This window comes from Neolamprologus multifasciatus, chromosome 18, assembly GCF_963576455.1.
Source record: "Neolamprologus multifasciatus chromosome 18, fNeoMul1.2, whole genome shotgun sequence".
Classification (NCBI taxonomy): domain Eukaryota; kingdom Metazoa; phylum Chordata; class Actinopteri; order Cichliformes; family Cichlidae; genus Neolamprologus; species Neolamprologus multifasciatus.
Window position 1 is genome coordinate 19,780,019 of NC_140456.1, and position 18,191 is coordinate 19,798,209.

Sequence of the window (18,191 nt, forward strand, 5' to 3'; positions counted from 1 at the left end):
TGACACAATTGCTTTTGTTGGGATGGGCCAACAAAAGCATTGAAAAGTAAATAGTACTAAAAAAAACAACTGGAGGAATGTTTTGCACATAATTTGGTTACCTGGCAACAGGTAAGTAACATGACTAGGACTAAAAAGATCATCTTAAAAAGATGGGCAGAGTTTCACTGCTCTGTAAAAACACTGCATCTACAAATCAGGGAACAACTTCAGAATAATGTGTGTTGTCATATGTCGTACGTGTATAATATCCTCAAAAGGTTCAGAGAATCTGGAGATATCAGTGTGCAAGGGACAAGCCTGAAACTCAGTACTGTGCATGATCTTCAGACCCTCAGCCAGCATGGAAATCACAGCATGGGCTGAGGAACACTTTCAAATAACGTTATATGTCAACAAAGTTCACAATGCCATCAACAGATACAAGTTCAAGCTCTGCTATGCAAAGAAGAAGCCATATGTGGTGATGATAATCTTCTCTGAGCTGAAGCTCATTTAAAATAGACTGAGGCAAAATGGAAAACTGTTTTGTGGTTAAAATTTGAAATTATTTTTGAGAATCATGGACGCCAGATTCTCTGGACTAAAGAGGGATTAAAAATGACTGGGTTGTCATCAGTCCTCAGTTCAAAAGCTTGCATCTTTGATGGTGTGGCAGTGCCATATGTAACTGACAACTTGCACATGTGGAAGTTCGCCATGAACGCTGAAAGGTGTAAACAGGTTTTAAAGAAACATGTGCTCCCATCCAGATGACATATTTTTCAGGGAAGGCCTCACACATTTCAGCAAGACAATGTTAAACTACAAACTGCAGCTATTACAACAGAATGGCTTCATAGTAGAAGAGTTTCTCCAAGTTTAAACACATAAAAACATGAAAAATAAAACAAAGAAGACCCACAACTGTTGAGTGACTCGTCTCTCTGACAAAAGAGTGACAAGCAGCTGGTTCTCAAATTGAAAATGAGCCAATATTTTTCATAAAAAAATACAATTTAAAGATCGTATATATTTGATTAAGAATATTAGAAGAGATTCTGCTATTTATGTACATTTTACACAGCGTCCCACCTTTTTTGGAATTGTGATTATAAAATCCGACGCTGATCAACCATAAATTCTTTCAGTCATCCATTTCAGAATCTGCTTACCATGTTGAGGGTTGCAGGGAATGTTTTTTTTTACCCTTTTAAGGTAAATCAGTTTTTATCCTCGGTAAACTGGGAACGTGATTAGGCCAAAAATAAGTTCAGGCTGATGATTTTTGGGGGCTTTGTTTTGTTTATTTTGCTTAATCCCTGTAATTGTAAACTGAAAAAAAGAAACAGTTTAGCATATTTTGTGCTAAACCTAAATATTTAATGAAACTGCATAAATGTTTACAAAAAGTTTTCTGTTAATCAGTTAATTAGCTAATCACTTCAACATAAACCGTAGCACAGCTTTCCCTGCACGCTCCCGACTCACTGTACGCTCAGCAAAGCAGCGAATGTCACCTTGACGTATTTGCTCTGTAAACCATTTAGGCCCCTGACGTAAACCTCACTGAAGTATTGCCCCCCCCCCCCCCCCCCCCCTCCACTCCTCACCCATGCGACACTACTTAGACAGCTGTAATAGATCCAATTCAAATCTCCTCCATAACAATTCAGCCTCTGGTATGCACAGTCAAAACACCATCAATTTCCTGTCAAGTCTTTGTTCATTTCTTGGGTTGTAATTAAGTATCGATTAATAATTCATGGCACCCGCTCATTATTTTTTTACAGCAGCCCACTCTATGACACCGTATTGGATAAAGAAAGAGGAAAAGACAAATTTGAAGTAACTAAATAATTTAGAGCAACGATTTATCCTTCCTCTGAGACAACGTAGCGCCATGAGGAGTCAGAGGAAAGCCAGAGAGTGAGCGCAGCTGATCTGGGAACTGGTTCTCAGCAACTGTCTTCCTCAGGATGCTTTCTAGGACGAGACCCTTGGGGCCAATTTCTAATACATCAAGATTCAGGCCGGACCTGCAATATGTCAGGCCTTAGTCTGAGACTTTATTTAGACCTCAGAAAACTAAAAAGAAGAGAAGAAAATGTTTGAAAGAAAAGAAAACATTACCCAGTGTGTGAGATCTGCCTTTCACCTGAGTTCCCACAGGGTTGAGCAGTGGAAAATAATTATGGTTTTACAGCACAGCATGGTGTTTTCAATTAAAAAATATGTATACTGAACTATCCATTGTGGAGTTTTCTGTTGGTCAGTACCTCAACATTTAAAAATTTCGCGCATTTTTCAAACGGAACCGAAAAGCTGATTACTTCAAATTAAGTGGCATGAACTGTGCGAGAATGCCTTTTCATTTTAAGCTCCGAACTTCTTTTAACGGCAGCAAATTTATCCCGAAAAGTTTCAATTTGAGATCAAACGCTCCTTCATTCTCCCAGACAATATGTTAAATGCAGCAGATGTTAAATCGTAGCTTCTGCGGAAAGAGGTAATTAACAGGTTAATGAAATAAAGTGCTAATTATCACATTCTCTAACACCCCATTACCTTGACAAAATGTCTGTGTATTGGCATAGATGCTGTAACAAGTGCAGAGAAAATGTTTAGTGAATCCCTCCTCTGTCAGACGTTTGTGTTTTCCCTTGATGTATTTTGAGCTCTGCGAACTTGATAAGTGTTGTTTTCTAGCAATCAGCATGGAAAGACTTCAATCACGGCTTCTGTTTTAACCCTTTCACGCAGATGAATCCTACTGTCTCAGCGTGCGTCAGGTCTGATATGTTTTTCGTGACTGGCTGTCAGAACGGCTTTCACTGATATCAAATACACACATCCAGCGCTCCAGAAAACTCAAGGCGATGACACTACATCCTCTTGGGATTAGATTACATTTTAGGGGTTCAGCTTGTTTGGGATCAAATGCCAGATTAAATGCTATTCAGTAAATAATCTGTTCAAATGTTTACCATCCGACAGTTTCTTTTTGGGGATGTCTCTCCAACTGGTCTAAACTATAGATTCTCTATATTATTACTTTATGTATTCAGGCATTGGTGAAGCCCCATTTTAAAAACTTTTTTTTTTTTAAACTACAAAAGTATAATCAGCTGCTCAACAAGCCATAGTATTTTAATTACATTTAAAATGCCCCGAAAAGCACCAACACCGGTTGAGTGGTCAAGTTAAGTGACTTGAATTTGCACACAGCTCGCAGCACAAATCAGTCAAAGCAGCCATGCCTCTAATAATAAATACCTCTTAGCCTAAAGGCTTTTTAGATTCTTAAGGCATAAAGAAAGTCACCTCTCGTACAGTTGTCACGACAGAAAAAATTATCTATCCAAATACCAGACAGTTATTTCTCCAGACTATTTTTATCTCTATTAATGTGGGAGTGTGTGGGGATGGATTTGCTTTGGGGCCATCCTCAAGTGACCATTTACTTCTGCATTGCCTTATTGTATTTTATTGCCCAGAAGGTGCCACTTCTTCAAACTATAAATCCTAATAAGAATTGCAATTGTTCTTGTAATCGTATATTCTAATAACCCACGATAGTGGATTTATGAGTTTCATGAACTATAATCATATAAATTAAAATGAACAAAAGGCTTGAAGTATTTAACTTTGCATATAATGAATGGAGAATTGGCTGCATGAAAGTTTACTTTTTTAAACTATGATAAAACACAAGTGCGTTGTGAAAAATTAAGAGATCATAACTTGTAATAGTAATTGTCAAGTAATAGTTTGGCATTCAATTTTAATACCCAGCCTGGTCAACATGTACTTCATCCAAGTTTGGAAAGGTTAACAAAGAAACCGCACCCTCGTGACTGTGCTTTGTTTGTAACAACATCACCAAGGGACCTTATAATTAGACATTTTCTTTGTTTTGCAGTAATCGATGGTCCCACTCAGCTGATTGTGCGTGACGTGTCGGACACAGTGGCATTTGTGGAGTGGACGCCACCGAGGGCAAAGATTGATCAGATTGTGTTGCGTTACGGCCTCGTGGGAGGAGAAGGGCCACGGACCACCTTCCGCCTCCAGCCCACACTTAGCCAGTACTCTTTGCAGGTGTGTGCGCTTTGAAATGAGACTTGGCTAGAGTCATTATAGGTCACAAGTATAGTATTACCAGTATATCTGTGTGTGTGTCTGTGTGTCTGTGTTTGTACTTGCCATGCTTGTTAAACGATCTAATCTCACAGTCTGTCTGCCTTCTGTGTCTGGAGATAAAACAAATAGAAAACAAATACATAAAAAAACATAATGCAGAGAGATTATACACAGACTAAACGGCCTCTGTTGTTTTGTTTTTTTTCCTCTCCACAGGTCCTGCGTCCTGGCTCGCGTTACGAGGTGACAGTGAGCGGCGTGAGAAGAGGAAACGAGAGCGGATCCATTTCCACTGAATTTACTACCGGTGAGGTCTGACAGCAAGCAGATGTGGTGATACTGGTGTGTGAGATCCTGCGTCTGCCTCTGAGAGTAGAACAGTAATGACATATGGCCTAATATACGCCACACTGTTTATCTGTATTGGAGGGAGTAGTGAACATCTGTTCAGGGGAATGTTTACGCTCCTAAGGTTTGTGCTGAAGAAAGTACTTATTTATGGAAACACTATGCTGATTTGTTTTTCCCCGCTGATGCCATATTTACACATTAAATATCTGTTTGTGGTTGATACTTGAAGTAAAATCTACAGAAAACTGAAGAGGATACACCTTATAAAAATACAAAGAGAAATGTGTTTGATGAACACGAAGAGCTAAATATGAGTAACTGACAATTTAATGTGACCTGTGTTTGTTGTTTGCTTGTTCACAATCTCTGAGAATGGGTCTCAGTGTCCCCAACATTGTCAGCTTTATCGTTTTTCTCAGAGATTGATGCCCCCAAGAACTTGCGTCTCGTGTCCAAGACCTCTACCACGCTCGAGCTTGAATGGGATAACAGTGAAGCTGAGGTAGGAAGTCTTTTGACATTTTTCAGCTCCGCATGTTCTAGTATAGTGAAGCATAACCAGCTTGACTTAGTCCTCATGACTGCACAATTACCAAAAATTTGCAGGTAATATGAAGCCATCAATAATGAAAAGAGTATTGGACCCTGGCTAATATATGGCCAATATGAGGTATTTGCCAATATATTAATGGGTCCATTTATAATTGCCAATGACTATAAAAAAATTAGTTATAAAAAAGTAAATAAGAGACTGAGAAACACCATTCAACCATGCTACGAGTGCTTATGTTGCTCTGTTTGTCCACCAGAGGGCACTCTGCACATTCCCCGTTGGCAACAAAACACAGTAACCGAGTTGGGCAGAACATAAACGTTATTTTTAATCTGCATTATCATATTTTCTTAGTAAGGACTAATAGAAAACTACACATAATAAATGTTAGGCAAATCTATTTATGTCTGAAAGAAAACATTTGTCAGACCAAATATCGGTGTTGGTCGTAAACATCTTATATCGGTCTGGCTCTTTTTTTAACTTTATAATTAACAACACCTTTGAGACGAAGCATCTGTTGTTTATTATTTTGGCTTCCATATGCTTACAAAAGTGCATCTGATGCTATATTAATTATATCATCTTTAGATTTAATCGGTAACACATGACAAATATATAGAATTATACGCAGTGTAATGCATTAAATCACCAAGCATAAGCTAAAGTTATCTAATAATAAAAATATTAATCATAATAAACATTATTTGTAAAAAATGATCAAAACCAGTGTTACAAAGTACTAGAAACACAGAAAAAAAGAACAAACTAAATGGAAATTTTCAAAACAATTTATATATTAAGTTCTGTATGTAGGACTTAAGTCAGTATAAGAATAGGAATAAAACACAGTATGATTCCACCTTAAGGAATAACTTAAAATCAACATAAAACTTTAGAAGTTATAAGATAAGCTAAGAATGTCAGACAATATAAAATCTATGTTAAAATTTTCCCCAAAAAGTGTTTAGCAGTCATTGAAAAGAAGATATTGATGAGGCCAGATTTCCTCAGGCAGTTCATACCACAACAAAAATAACCCCAACAGCGAACGCTCGATTGCCTTTTGTTTTTAAGCGAGAGGTGGGAGCAGTTATCAGGTTTTGCCTGAGGATCTGAGGCTGCACACTGGTTGGGAGATATGATTGGTATAAATTCAGGGGCCAGGCCATGAAGGGCTTAAAAAATAATGAGTAAAATCTTCAAATCAATTCTAAAAGTCATGGGCAGGCAGTGTCGAGTCATTAAGACCGGCGTAATATGTTCAGTTTTCTTGGTTCTTGTAAGAGGTCTTGCTGCTGCCTATTTATGCTTTCTGATTGATGCCTGATAAAAAAAACATTACAATAATCTAACCAAGAGAAAATAAAAGCATGAACGATAGTCTGAGTGCCACTAAAGCTCAGGATTGATCGGATCCTTGCAACATTCCTTAGGTGGACTGGGCGACCTGAATAATGAGAGAGTTTACAACAAAGAAGTGCTGCGTACATCCTGATGATAATAACTTAATGTTATATAAAGATGGTGGACAAATTAAAGGAATAAACTCATACACTGAGATCTGGTGTCTGTGGGCAAGATTGTGCTGATGTGGGTTCAAATGTAAATCAATACAAAATTGTTCGTCCTCTGATGAAACATGGAGGTGATCTCTTCCTGGGTTACGATCTACAGGGCTCACTGGATAATTTAACAAGTATAAAAATCAAGTGAATCATACTACGGGAGTCCCGTCTAATAATTTCCATCACCATCATCAAACACCAAATGAGGGAAGATCTTTTGGGCGAATGCTGTCAAGTCAAATCAAGTTATTTATAAGCACATTTAAAAACAACAAGCACTGACCAGAGCGCTGTACAGCTGAAAGGTTAAACAGCATGAGCAGTAAAACAGTTAGTGTTAAGACTCAGGCAGGTTTAGTGGATACATCTGGTCAGCTGACCTTCATGATCTATTGGGAGTGTGCATTGTTGAAAGATCAGGAAGGTAAGGCGACGCTAATTCATTCAGTGACTTAAAAACAACCAAATCTTAAACTCAAAACGCACTGAAAGCCAGTGTTCGGCACCAGAAGACCTTAGACAATCAATACCAAGGTACTTGAAGCTGTCTTGGTGGCATGTGATGGCCTAACACCTACCAAAGATGCTTCATTATGGCTTACCTTTAATTTGTCGCTGAATATGTAATACTGTGCAAGCGGCTGTTTTATTTCACTGCATTAAATAAGTGTAGTGGACCATCCTGAAAAGGATGGTCCACAGCACATTAAAGCTTCTGCTGGCTCTCATACTGCAGGTACATCTTATATCAGTGAGCCTGCTGCATGTTTACCTTGCCCTTTTTTATAAAAAACAGCTAATTTCCTGTTAATCTCTCTGACATTATGACTCCTCTTAAATTGTTTCAATAAAACAGCTTTTTTATTCCTTCTACTTTTTTTTCCTCTTCTTGGACACGTTACCATCACACACAGACGGGTCTGCCTTTCGCTGCCTCGGAAAATGCCAGTTAGAGTGCTGGAGCAAGCGCTTCACTCGGTGCAAATGGTCACCGAATGTTTTGCTGTGAATAAAAATGTGATAAATTGCGTTTTACTCAGCTGTCACAATGATATTTCCAGGGCGCGCTAACCACACATTCAGACTTATAAAGACAGTCTGTCTCGATGCCGGGAAATTTATTCATCCTTCTGATTCTGCACTGCAGTGTTGACAAAGAGCCAAACATCACACTGTGCCGAGACAAAATAAACTAAACAATGCACAGTAAAAAAAACCCAACACAGTTTTGACTGTTTGTGTAAGTCTTGCGTAGCGAGAGCATTCTTTTTCAGGCATTACCTTCTCTTCAATGCTGTAAATATATTTGTGTTTAAATGTAGGTGGAGAGTTACCAGGTGGTTTATAGCACATTAGCAGGAGATCAGTATGACAAAGTCATCGTACCGCGCAATGAGGGAGCCACTACTAAGACTACTCTCACAGGTAAGTGAGGAATAACCAGTTTTTTGCGTTTTGAATTATTTATCCTCGACATTTGTAGAGTTCCTATTTTCCTTTTTTTTTTGCTTTTTCCTAATGCTTTCAGTATCATCACAATGCATCTAATATGTCCCAAAGAAGCTGGAAGTGTCTGTGTTTTACATGGCAAGATTATCTCCGGAGCTAACACTTGGCTGACGGCCCACTGATTGTATCTGTAGAAACGCTTGTTGTCCTGCGGGCGTATTGAAAGGCTGTCAGAAAGATGGGGTCAGCTGGGATGTTTTTTTCTGAAAGGCCAGAGTGCTGGAAAGGGCACGGCCTGCATAAGAATAGAAGCAAAAGGTCCCCGTGTTATTCTGTTCGCTCGTTGCCATCAATGCTCTCCCTCACTCTCATCCATTCTCTGTCACTCTCATTTTCCCTCTCCCCCTGCTCTCCTCCGCTAATAATCTCTGTCGTCCGCCTCCTTATTTTTCATTCCTCATCTCTTCATCTCTATTTCTGTAGCTCGGGATCCTCTCTGTGGATGCACTCAACCGATTTGAAACTGATCAGTTGTGCAGTTGATTTAAAAAAAAAAAGAAGGAAATTTCTTCAAAAATCACGACGATGCTACATGTAAATTTGCCGAGACCTCATCACCGGTGTCGAGCTAATTGGGGCTGTCATGAAAAAAACTCAGTGTAATTGACGTGCACTTTGCACGAGGACAAGAACGTGAAGCACTCTCTGTGATTATTATTATTACTATTTTTTTTGTTCCTGCTACGTTATGTGTTAAATTAGTTCCCGCTTCTCTGTCTCTCTTTGTATCTCAGACCTGCTTCCAGGCACAGAGTACGGCATTGGCATTTCTGCCATGAAAGGTAGCAACCAGAGTACACCAGCCACAATGAACGCCAGGACGAGTGAGTGAATTATGCTTTGTGCTCCACTGTAAAAAGCCAGTGAGTCACTCGCGCATGTACAACACAGAAATCACAGCGGGAAATTGCAGCATCACAGCAGGCTCGTGGGCCTATTTGTTATTATACGTGTAATTCTCACCTGTGGGTCGGCGCTGCCACTCCAACTACTAAAAGCAATTTTAGAAAATTAAGCAAAATATGTTTCGCCGTGACTTGTACTCTTCTCCAGAAGTGTTTGGTATTGTCGGCTTGGGTCAAAGTTCCCATTACAACATTTTAAAGCTGTTATAATGCATACTTTTTTTTGCTAATGGCCCTCTCTTTACCTTAGTACTTGATCCTTTATTTGAATATTTATTGTGTTGTTGAGTTGTTTGGCTGAAAGGAGAAAAAAAATGTAACCCTTTGTCTGGTAAGTGAGTGCGTGGAGGTGCCTCGCTAATCTTTCCCCTCACGTTCACCGTCAAGCACATCTTTCATCCAGGTGCAGTTATTTTAATGGCTAAAGGTTTTCTGCACTTTGTAAAAATTATGCTTCCATTTGTATTACAAACAAGCTCGTTGTAACGCCTCTTTTCCCTGCACTCGTTTTGAACTTTTGAAAATGCATCACATCTGTCGCATTTCTCTTAAAGAGCTTTAAGAGAGCCGTTTATGACAACAGCTTCATGGCAGTGCCGGTGTTACCATAAGCTGCTAAAATAATAATTTCATTTAACACACATTTACATCAAGTTTTTTCATGTCTGTTTGACCTCCTAAAAAGCCGTGAAACACCAAAGGTTCAGGCAAACAAGGCGGCAGATGATTAGCTGAGGATTAAACATTGATGATCCACTGGGCAAACTGGGTTACTCATTCTGCAGGGAAGAGAACAACTCACTTAAAAATACAAGAAATATAAAAAGATTAAAGCAGACAGTCAGATCGTTGTGGTAATATGCATTAAACCCATTGGAAACGCTGTAAATGTTTTATTAGTAATGGCCTGTCCTTTAATGAGAGAACTGCACCACAGATACACAAGTAGACAAGAGTATAGCAGAAACTAAACATGAATTAAAAACATAGTAACCAGTAGCAGTAATTATGTTTCCACTTATATCATGAAAGCAACATTTTTGTTCTTATTTTTAACCATTTCGAGCTAGATTTACTAACCTGAATAAAAGTACTGTTGGTATTTACAAAAATGCGATGACAAGGCTGTGAGATGTTTGCCACCACACCTGTTGCATTTCTGAGAGATCTTTTCTCAAGGTGCAAAATAAGGACAGGAGGATATTCAAGCGCGCAAACTGATAGCGCTTGATAGTGAAATTAATCTTTCTAACCACACGTGCTAGCACTATTTGGGGATTATGCTCACGCGATGTTTTGCCTCGTTTAGTAAATCTGGCCCTAAATTTATTTGAAAATATTGTTAAAAATCCAGCGCAATTGTGTTGCCCGACTAACAATCCAAAGCGCTCAAATGTAGAAAAAAACATGTCAAATCAAATGTGAATCAGTGAATATTTCCATGAACTCTTATTTTGTTTTATGCAAATGCACGCGAGCACGTACTGTAGGTGACACAACACATTAGTATTTTCCCAAATGACAGCAGGTGGTAATGGCCTAAGAAGCTGCAAAGACAGTTGAGAAGACGACTGAGAACAAGTAAACATTAATATAAATACTCGTGAATTTGAAGGAGGATTAAGAGGAAGGTCCCTCAAAGGTCATGTAGTTTTTTCGATGTACACCCACTCAGATGTATCTTTCAGGGTGAGAGTGTTACATGAATCTGGGCTGGAGTTTTGAGTTTAATTTTGAGTGTTGCTTTCCCTGTTTTAGCTCTGGATGTACCTATGAATCTGACTGTGACGGCTTCCACGGACAACACCATCACTATGAATTGGGGCATAGTCCAGGGCCCCATTGACCACTACAAGGTCACCTACACATCAGCCTCCGGCGTCACTAATGAGGTAAAGAACACTGAAACAATAACCATGTATATGTCCGATCTGGACCTTGTTTAACTCATCTTCCCTGTTCTAGCTGACGGTGCCTAAAGACATCAACACCACCACTTTGAAGGACCTGGAGCCTGGGACTGAGTACACCATCACTGTAGCAGCAAGAAGAGGAAGACAGCAGAGCACTGCGGCTACCATAGACGCCTTCACAGGTAGGGAGCGTAGTCTAATTTCATATAGTGAAGGACTAACTTTAAAGTGTTTAATGAAGATCAGCAGAGACGTGCATACAGATAACATAATGATGAGATCATTTCCTCGACAAACAGTCTCCCTTTGTCTTTTCCATTGCAACAGCTTCAACTAAACGTTCCTAAACAGTACTCATTTAATCCGTTCAGATTTCATAAGGAGCTCAAATAAATTCACTCATGAGCGTCTCTGCACAGACAAAGACATGAAAGATCAGCCCATTACTACAGAAAGCTGGAGAACACTTCTAAAGACGGTATAGGGTGTAATGAAGTTGAATGATGGATATAATGAACTAAAGTGTGACATCAGGTGAGGGGAGTCCCGCTTAAAGAAAATGGATGACCGTGAAAGACTTCGAAGGAGCAATTAGCAGAGGCAAATTATTCCAGCCCGCTAATGAGCTTGTTACAAGCGCTCCTAATTGCACCTCTCTTTTGCATCTCAATGTATTTGTGTTTCTGTTTCTTCTTACTCCGGTTCGTACCACATTCTCTCCCTTTTGCCGTCACGCTCTGTGCTGTCTGCTCGCCCTGTTTTTCAGCTTGATGTTGGTCCTTTCTTTTCAATCACTTCGTTTTCCTCTAAACTCACATCCATCCACCCAACTATACGTCGGACCGCCTGTCAGTCTTCTCCACTCTGGTAGTTCTTTGTTTTTTTTTCTTTTTCCGAAAGCTTGACGTGAGTTTCAGTTGCACAGAGGCCGGTTTCAGAGATGATGGACATGCAATCACCTGCCATCATTCCTTTCTTTACCAGTGTCATTATCATCATCTCTTTTTCTTTATTGCTGCAGCCATCGTTGTTGTCACCGCCGCAGCGTCATAATCATGTCATCCTACTTCTACTCTTTTTGTTATCTCGCACTCCTTTGGTAACACCACTTTAACTGTCTGGGGAGACGTGAAGGAATGATACGATGATACGATACCATAAATTACATGTCATCTTCTCATCCACTATTCACTTATTGGAGGCATCTGTCCACCTTCACTCAGGTAAACTCAGGTGATGTGTTGCATGTTTCCAGCATTTATGCGTTCAGAGTTTTAAAATACACGATCTGCACACCAGTAAGAGTAACCATAGACATAAAACATGGACTTACCTTCTGGGTCCAAAAAATGAAGCTAATGCGGACCTGCACTTTGTCTGAAGGCCACCAGATGGCGATAGCTGCAGTAGCTATGTATATTGGAAACCAGCTTTCTCTTTTGACCTCTGTAAACGCTTGTAAAGATGATGAGTTTATGTGCTCGGTCACTTGTTTTAGGTCATATTTATTTATGACTATTTCAAAAAAATCTTCTCATACTGCGTTTCAAAATAGAGGATTATCTGTGGTATGAAATGGCTTATGAGTCAATCACAAGTCAATAGCCAATGAGTGGGCAGTTTCACAGTCAGAACCGCCTCTCTTTGTCACGTGAGTTTTTAAAAACGAGACAGTGACCATCTCGAGACTTTTAAACAGGACAAACCACTGGGCACGTCACGGTAGCTATGTTCATATTTATGAAGTGTAGTAGTGTAGTGAATTATGACAGATTATTAAGTGATTATTAAGTGATTTAGTTTGTCACTGGGATGTGATTCTTAATATAGTCCAACCTCCGAAGATGTTAAACCCCATATTTTTTGCGTTTAATAGCATCTTTATATTCTAACCTTTTAACCAGACTCAGAGTGTAGCCTGTTTCCACAGACTGCTTGTCGCAAGATCCCCCATCCTCAGAAGTTTTTTCACAATCCATGACAAGGGTTTCTCTTTAAGGAAACATAATTTACTCTATAAAAAAGTTCCATTAATATCTACAAAGGTGAGTCACATTGTCATCTCACATCACCCACATTGCCTCTATGCGGTCTTACTTGCTGTTAAACCATTAACCTGCTTATCACTGTCATCTTGATCAAAGACGGCACTTTCATCACGTCTGTGGAATTTTGCTTCACACAGACTCTCGACCCCTTTTGCATTTTTCCATCCATCCATCCATCTTCATCCGCTTTATCCGAGGCCGGGTCGCGGGGGCAGCAGCCTAAGCAAAGAGGCCCTGACCTCCCTCTCCCCAGCCACCTCCTCCAGCTTATCCGGGGGAACACCAAGGCGTTCCCAGGCCAGCCGAGAGATATAATCTCTCCAGCGTGTCCTGGGTCTGCCCCGGGGCCTCCTCCCGGTGGGACATGCCTGGAACACCTCACCCAGGAGGCGCCCAGGGGGCATCCTTGTCAGATGCCCAAACCACCTCAGCTGGCTCCTTTTGATGTGGAGCAGCAGCGGCTCTACTCTGAGCCCCTCCCGGATGGCCGAACTTCTCACCCTATCTCTAAGGGAGAGGCCAGCCACCCTTCGGAGGAAGCTCATTTCCGCCGCTTGTATCCGCGATCTCGTTCTTTCGGTCACTACCCACAGCTCGTGGCCATAGGTGAGGGTAGGGACGTAGATCGACCGGTAAATTGAGCGCTTCGCTTTTACACTCAGCTCCCTCTTCACCACGACAGACCGGTGCAGCATCTGCATTACTGCAGCTGCAGCCCCAATCCGTCTGTCGATCTCCGGCTCCCTTCTCCCATCACTCGCGAACAAGACCCCGAGATACTTGAACTCCTCTACTTGGGGCAGGAACTCATCCCCGACCCGGAGTGGGCACTCCACCCTTTTCCGGCTGAGAACCATGGCCTCAGATTTGGAGGTGCTAATCCTCATTCCTGCTGCTTCACACTTGGCTGCGAACCGCTCCAGTGTGAGCTGGAGGCCCTCACCCGATGAAGCCAACAGAACCACATCATCCGCAAAAATCAGAGATGAGATTCTGAGGCCACCAAAGCGAAAGCCCTCCGCCACTTGGCTGCGCCTAGAAATCCTGTCCATAAAAATTATGAACAGAACCGGTGACAAAGGGCAGCCCTGGCGGAGCCCATCACCCACCGGGAACGAGTCCGACTTATTGCCGGCAATGCGAACCAAGCTCTTGCAACGGTTGTATAGGGATCGAATGGCCCGTAGCAATGGGCCAGACACCCCATACTCCCGCAACACCTCCCACAGGACACCCCGAGGGACACGGTCGAATGCCTTCTCCAAGTCCACAAAACACATGTAGACTGGTTGGGCAAACTCCCATGCACCCTCAAGTATCCTCGAGAGGATGAAGAGCTGGTCCAGTGTTCCGCGACCAGGACGAAAACCGCATTGTTCCTCCTGTATCCGAGGTTCGACTAGCAGACGAACTCTCCTTTCCAGCACCCTGGCATAGACTTTCCCGGGGAGGCTGAGGAGTGTGATCCCCCTGTAGTTGGAACACACCCTCCGGTCCCCCTTCTTAAAGATGGGGACCACCACCCCGGTCTGCCAGTCCAGGGGTACTGCCCCTGATCTCCACGCAACATTGCAGAGGCGTGTCAACCAAGACAGCCCTACAACGTCCAGAGCCTTCAGGAACTCGGGGCGGACCTCATCAATACCAGGGGCTCTGCCACCAAGGAGTTGTTTAATTGCCTCAGTGATCTCGCCCCCAGAAATTGGCGGGTCATTCCCCTCATCCCCAGACTCTGCTTCCTCCTCGGAAGGCGCGTCAGTGGGATTAAGGAGGTCCTCGAAGTATTCCTTCCACCGCCAGACAATTTTCTCAGTCGACGTCAGCAGCGCTCCATTCGGACTCAATGTCCCCCGCCTCCCTCGGAATGCTGTTGAAGCTCTGCCGGAGGTGTGCGTTGAAGATCTCGCAGACTGGGGCCTCTGCTAGTCGTTCCCAGCACACCCTCACTACGCGTTTAGGTGCACCAGGTCTGTCCAGCGTCCTCCCCCGCCACCTGATCCAACTCACCACCAGGTGGTGATCAGTTGACAGCTCAGCCCCTCTCTTTACCCGAGTGTCCAGAACATATGGTCGCAGGTCTGGTGATACGATTACAAAATCGATCATCGACCTACGGCCTAGAGCGTCCTGGTGCCACGTGCACTTATGGACACTCTTATGTTCGAACAAGGTGTTCGTTATGGCCAAACTGTGATTAGCACAGAAGTCCAATAACAAAGCACCGCTTGGGTTCAGATCAGGGAGGCCGTTCCTCCCAATCACGCCCCTCCAGGTCTCGCTGTCGTTACCCACGTGAGCATTGAAGTCTCCCAGCAGGACAACAGAGTCTCCAGGTGGAGCACCTTCCAGCACCCCCCCCCCCCCCCCCCCCCCCCCAGGGACTCAAAGAAGGCTGGGTACTCCGAACTGCCACTCGGCGCATAAGCGCAGATGACAGTCAGGACCCGTTCCCCGACCCTAAGGCGCAGGGAACAAACCCTCTCGACCACCGGGAAAAACCCCAACGTACCGGCAGCAAGCCGAGGGGATATTAGAATACCCACCCCAGCCCGCCGCCTCTCACCAGGGGCAACTCCAGACTGAGACAGAGTCCAGCCCCTCTCCAGGAGACTGGTTCCAGAGCCCAAGCCATGCGTAGAGGTGAGCCCGACTATATCTAGCCGGTACCTCTCAACCTCACGCACTAACTCAGGCTCCTTCCCCACCAGAGAGGTGACATTCCATGTCCCTATTGCCAGTCTTGGCAGCCGGGGGTCAGTCCGCCAGGGCCTCCGCTCCTGGCCGCCACCCGGCACACAACGCACCCGACCCCTATGGCGCCTCCTGCGGGTGGTGGGCCTGCGGGAGGATGGGCCCATGTCTCCTCTTCGGGCTGTGCCCGGCCGGGCCCCATGGACTAAGGCCCGGCCACCAGACGCTCGCCCTCGGGCACCCTCCCCGGGCCTGGCTCCAGGGCGGGGCCCCGGTAACCCTATCCCGGGCAGGATAAACTGTTCCCTCGGTGTTCTTTTCATAAGGGTCTTCTGAATCGCTCTTTGTCTGGTCCCTCACCCAGGACCAATTTGCCATGGGAGACCCTACCAGGGGGCAAAAGCCCCCAGACAACATAGCCCCTGGGATCCCTGGGACACACAAACCCCTCCACCACGATAAGGTTGCGATTCACGGAGGAGCACTTTTGCATTTTTTTCATACTTAATCAATGCGTAGCCACAATCTTCTCTTTTTAAAGCTGCTCTGGAGACGCGTTTGGATCTTTCTCGTACCCCATCTCTCCACCACTGTTGAGATCATGAACGCACACAGGCATTGGTATCGTGAGGTCTATGTGATACAGAATTTCTGCTGACTGCACATGGCAGTAATGCATACTGACAACTTGTGAAGAATAATAAAAGGCAGCGGCTCACCAAGAAGAATACAGATGCAGGCCAGTGTAAACAATGCAGGTTTCATATGATGATTGATTGCAAAGAAAACTCCACAGGATGTCTGTAATCCTGGCAGTTCAGGAAAGGAGAAGTCAGTGTTGCCACATTTCCCCTGCTTATACATCCACGCATGGCTAATTAAATTCAAGTCCTCTTGCATTTGTTGCTGTGTCAGCTGGTACACTACTTCATATTCATTACATCATCTCCCGTCCAGGTCATACATTTTGACAACAGCATCTGGTACTATCATCCTTTTTCCATTTTCTTATTATGAACAGTCCCATCACATCTTCATCCTAACGGTGGGTAATCTCATTAGTTTCCCTTTTTATGACCAATTAATTCATTACTGCCACATGATTGTGGTTTTCTTTGACTCTCACCTTCCCCATCAAGATTACACCGAAGGCTAATTTTCTCAACTGTATTATAAACGGTCTGTTACATCATCGAGGACGGCTTTCATCCATCACTTAACGGCTTGTCTGTCATCTCCATAATGACAGCAACTGCCTGTTTTTTTTCCCATTAACATTTCGTGCTCATAGCAGGATTTCTGCCTGTCCTTGAAAGCTCCTCGGTGACCTCTAAACCCCCTCGTTCCTCCAGGAATCAGACCTGTAACCCACCTCTACTTATCAGAGGTGACTTCAGACTCTGTGTCAGTGGCGTGGAGCGCCCCAGCACCGCCCGCTGAACTCTTCATTCTGAGCTACAGCTCTGCCGATGGGACCGACACCTCTAAGGTGACACTGCATGGCTCCAAGACGAGGTCACTGATCCAGGGGCTGCTGCCGTCCACTCATTACACCGTCAGTCTAATCACAATACAGGGGGACGTTGCTTCAGAGCCCATTACGGCTTCACTCACTACAGGTGAGCTGCTTGAATGATGGAAAAAAAGAGTTTGTAAGTAATGAAAATAGAGAAACATCAGCAGCAAAATAAAGGTTTGTGACTTTGTGGGGGTCCCGTCCAAGTAGATATGCACACTTAGGGTCATAGTAATTTTGTTTGTCTATGTGTGGCAAGAGTACATGCATTTTTCTGAAACTCCAACCCAATGATTGTGAAATTTTTTTTAAATGTAAATAGAATGCAATCATTTGCAAAACCCATAAAGTTATATTAGAAAACACATGAAATGTTTTAACTGAGACATCTAGCAAAATGATGCTATTTTTATGACAAAGATGACCCAGGGGTGTTGAATCCTATATCAGACCCAAGAGTCCAGCAGCCAGTCTTCTCAACTCCCAGTCATTTGTTGACTGTTGTGAAAAAAGAGTTGATGTTACACAGCACATTGTCTCACTTAAAGCATTTTATATGTTTTTTTATGTTCTTCTGTGAATAAAATATGGCTTTGTGAGATTTACAAATCATTGTATTATGTTGTTATTTACGCAGCGTCCCAGTTCATTGGAAAGTGAAGAAAAAAGATGATCATCACAACTTCTTGAAGCTCAAAGTATCATTTTTAACTGGTTCTGTCTGGCCAACACTACAAAACCCCAAGGAGCCTAAATATTCTGAGTCTAGTATTATTCAAGACAATCTCACACCACAGAAGCTCTAAATTAGCAATGCTTTGTATTTGTGCATGTAAAATGACATCGAGTTCCCAGTATTTATTTATTTGTTTTAGCTTGATCTACTTAACAATTAAGAAAGATTCAAACTCTAATCACCTTAATCATATTTATGAATGAGGGATACAATGTAAAAAACTGAGATGGGGAACAGGAAAGAAAGGATTTTGGGGGAGCAAAGTATTGAATTAACATG

The 18,191-nt window shown here is 42.8% G+C and overlaps 1 protein-coding gene across 4 annotated transcripts in view; it reads left to right on the forward strand.

The window, feature by feature from the left end:
• The window catches only part of tnr (tenascin R (restrictin, janusin)), a 217,558-nt gene that overhangs the window by 157,331 nt on the left and 42,036 nt on the right, over nucleotides 1–18,191 (forward strand). For 3 of the 4 annotated variants that reach the window (XM_085141728.1, XM_085141730.1, XM_085141729.1), the window contains 8 exons: nucleotides 3,902–4,080; nucleotides 4,339–4,429; nucleotides 4,875–4,975; nucleotides 7,917–8,019; nucleotides 8,838–8,927; nucleotides 10,767–10,900; nucleotides 10,974–11,103; nucleotides 17,013–17,279. In XM_085141728.1, the coding sequence (XP_084997854.1) occupies nucleotides 3,902–4,080; nucleotides 4,339–4,429; nucleotides 4,875–4,975; nucleotides 7,917–8,019; nucleotides 8,838–8,927; nucleotides 10,767–10,900; nucleotides 10,974–11,103; nucleotides 17,013–17,279 (1,095 nt within the window). The remainder of the gene's footprint in view (nucleotides 1–3,901; nucleotides 4,081–4,338; nucleotides 4,430–4,874; nucleotides 4,976–7,916; nucleotides 8,020–8,837; nucleotides 8,928–10,766; nucleotides 10,901–10,973; nucleotides 11,104–17,012; nucleotides 17,280–18,191) is intronic. The other variant, XM_085141727.1, reaches the window with a different exon arrangement.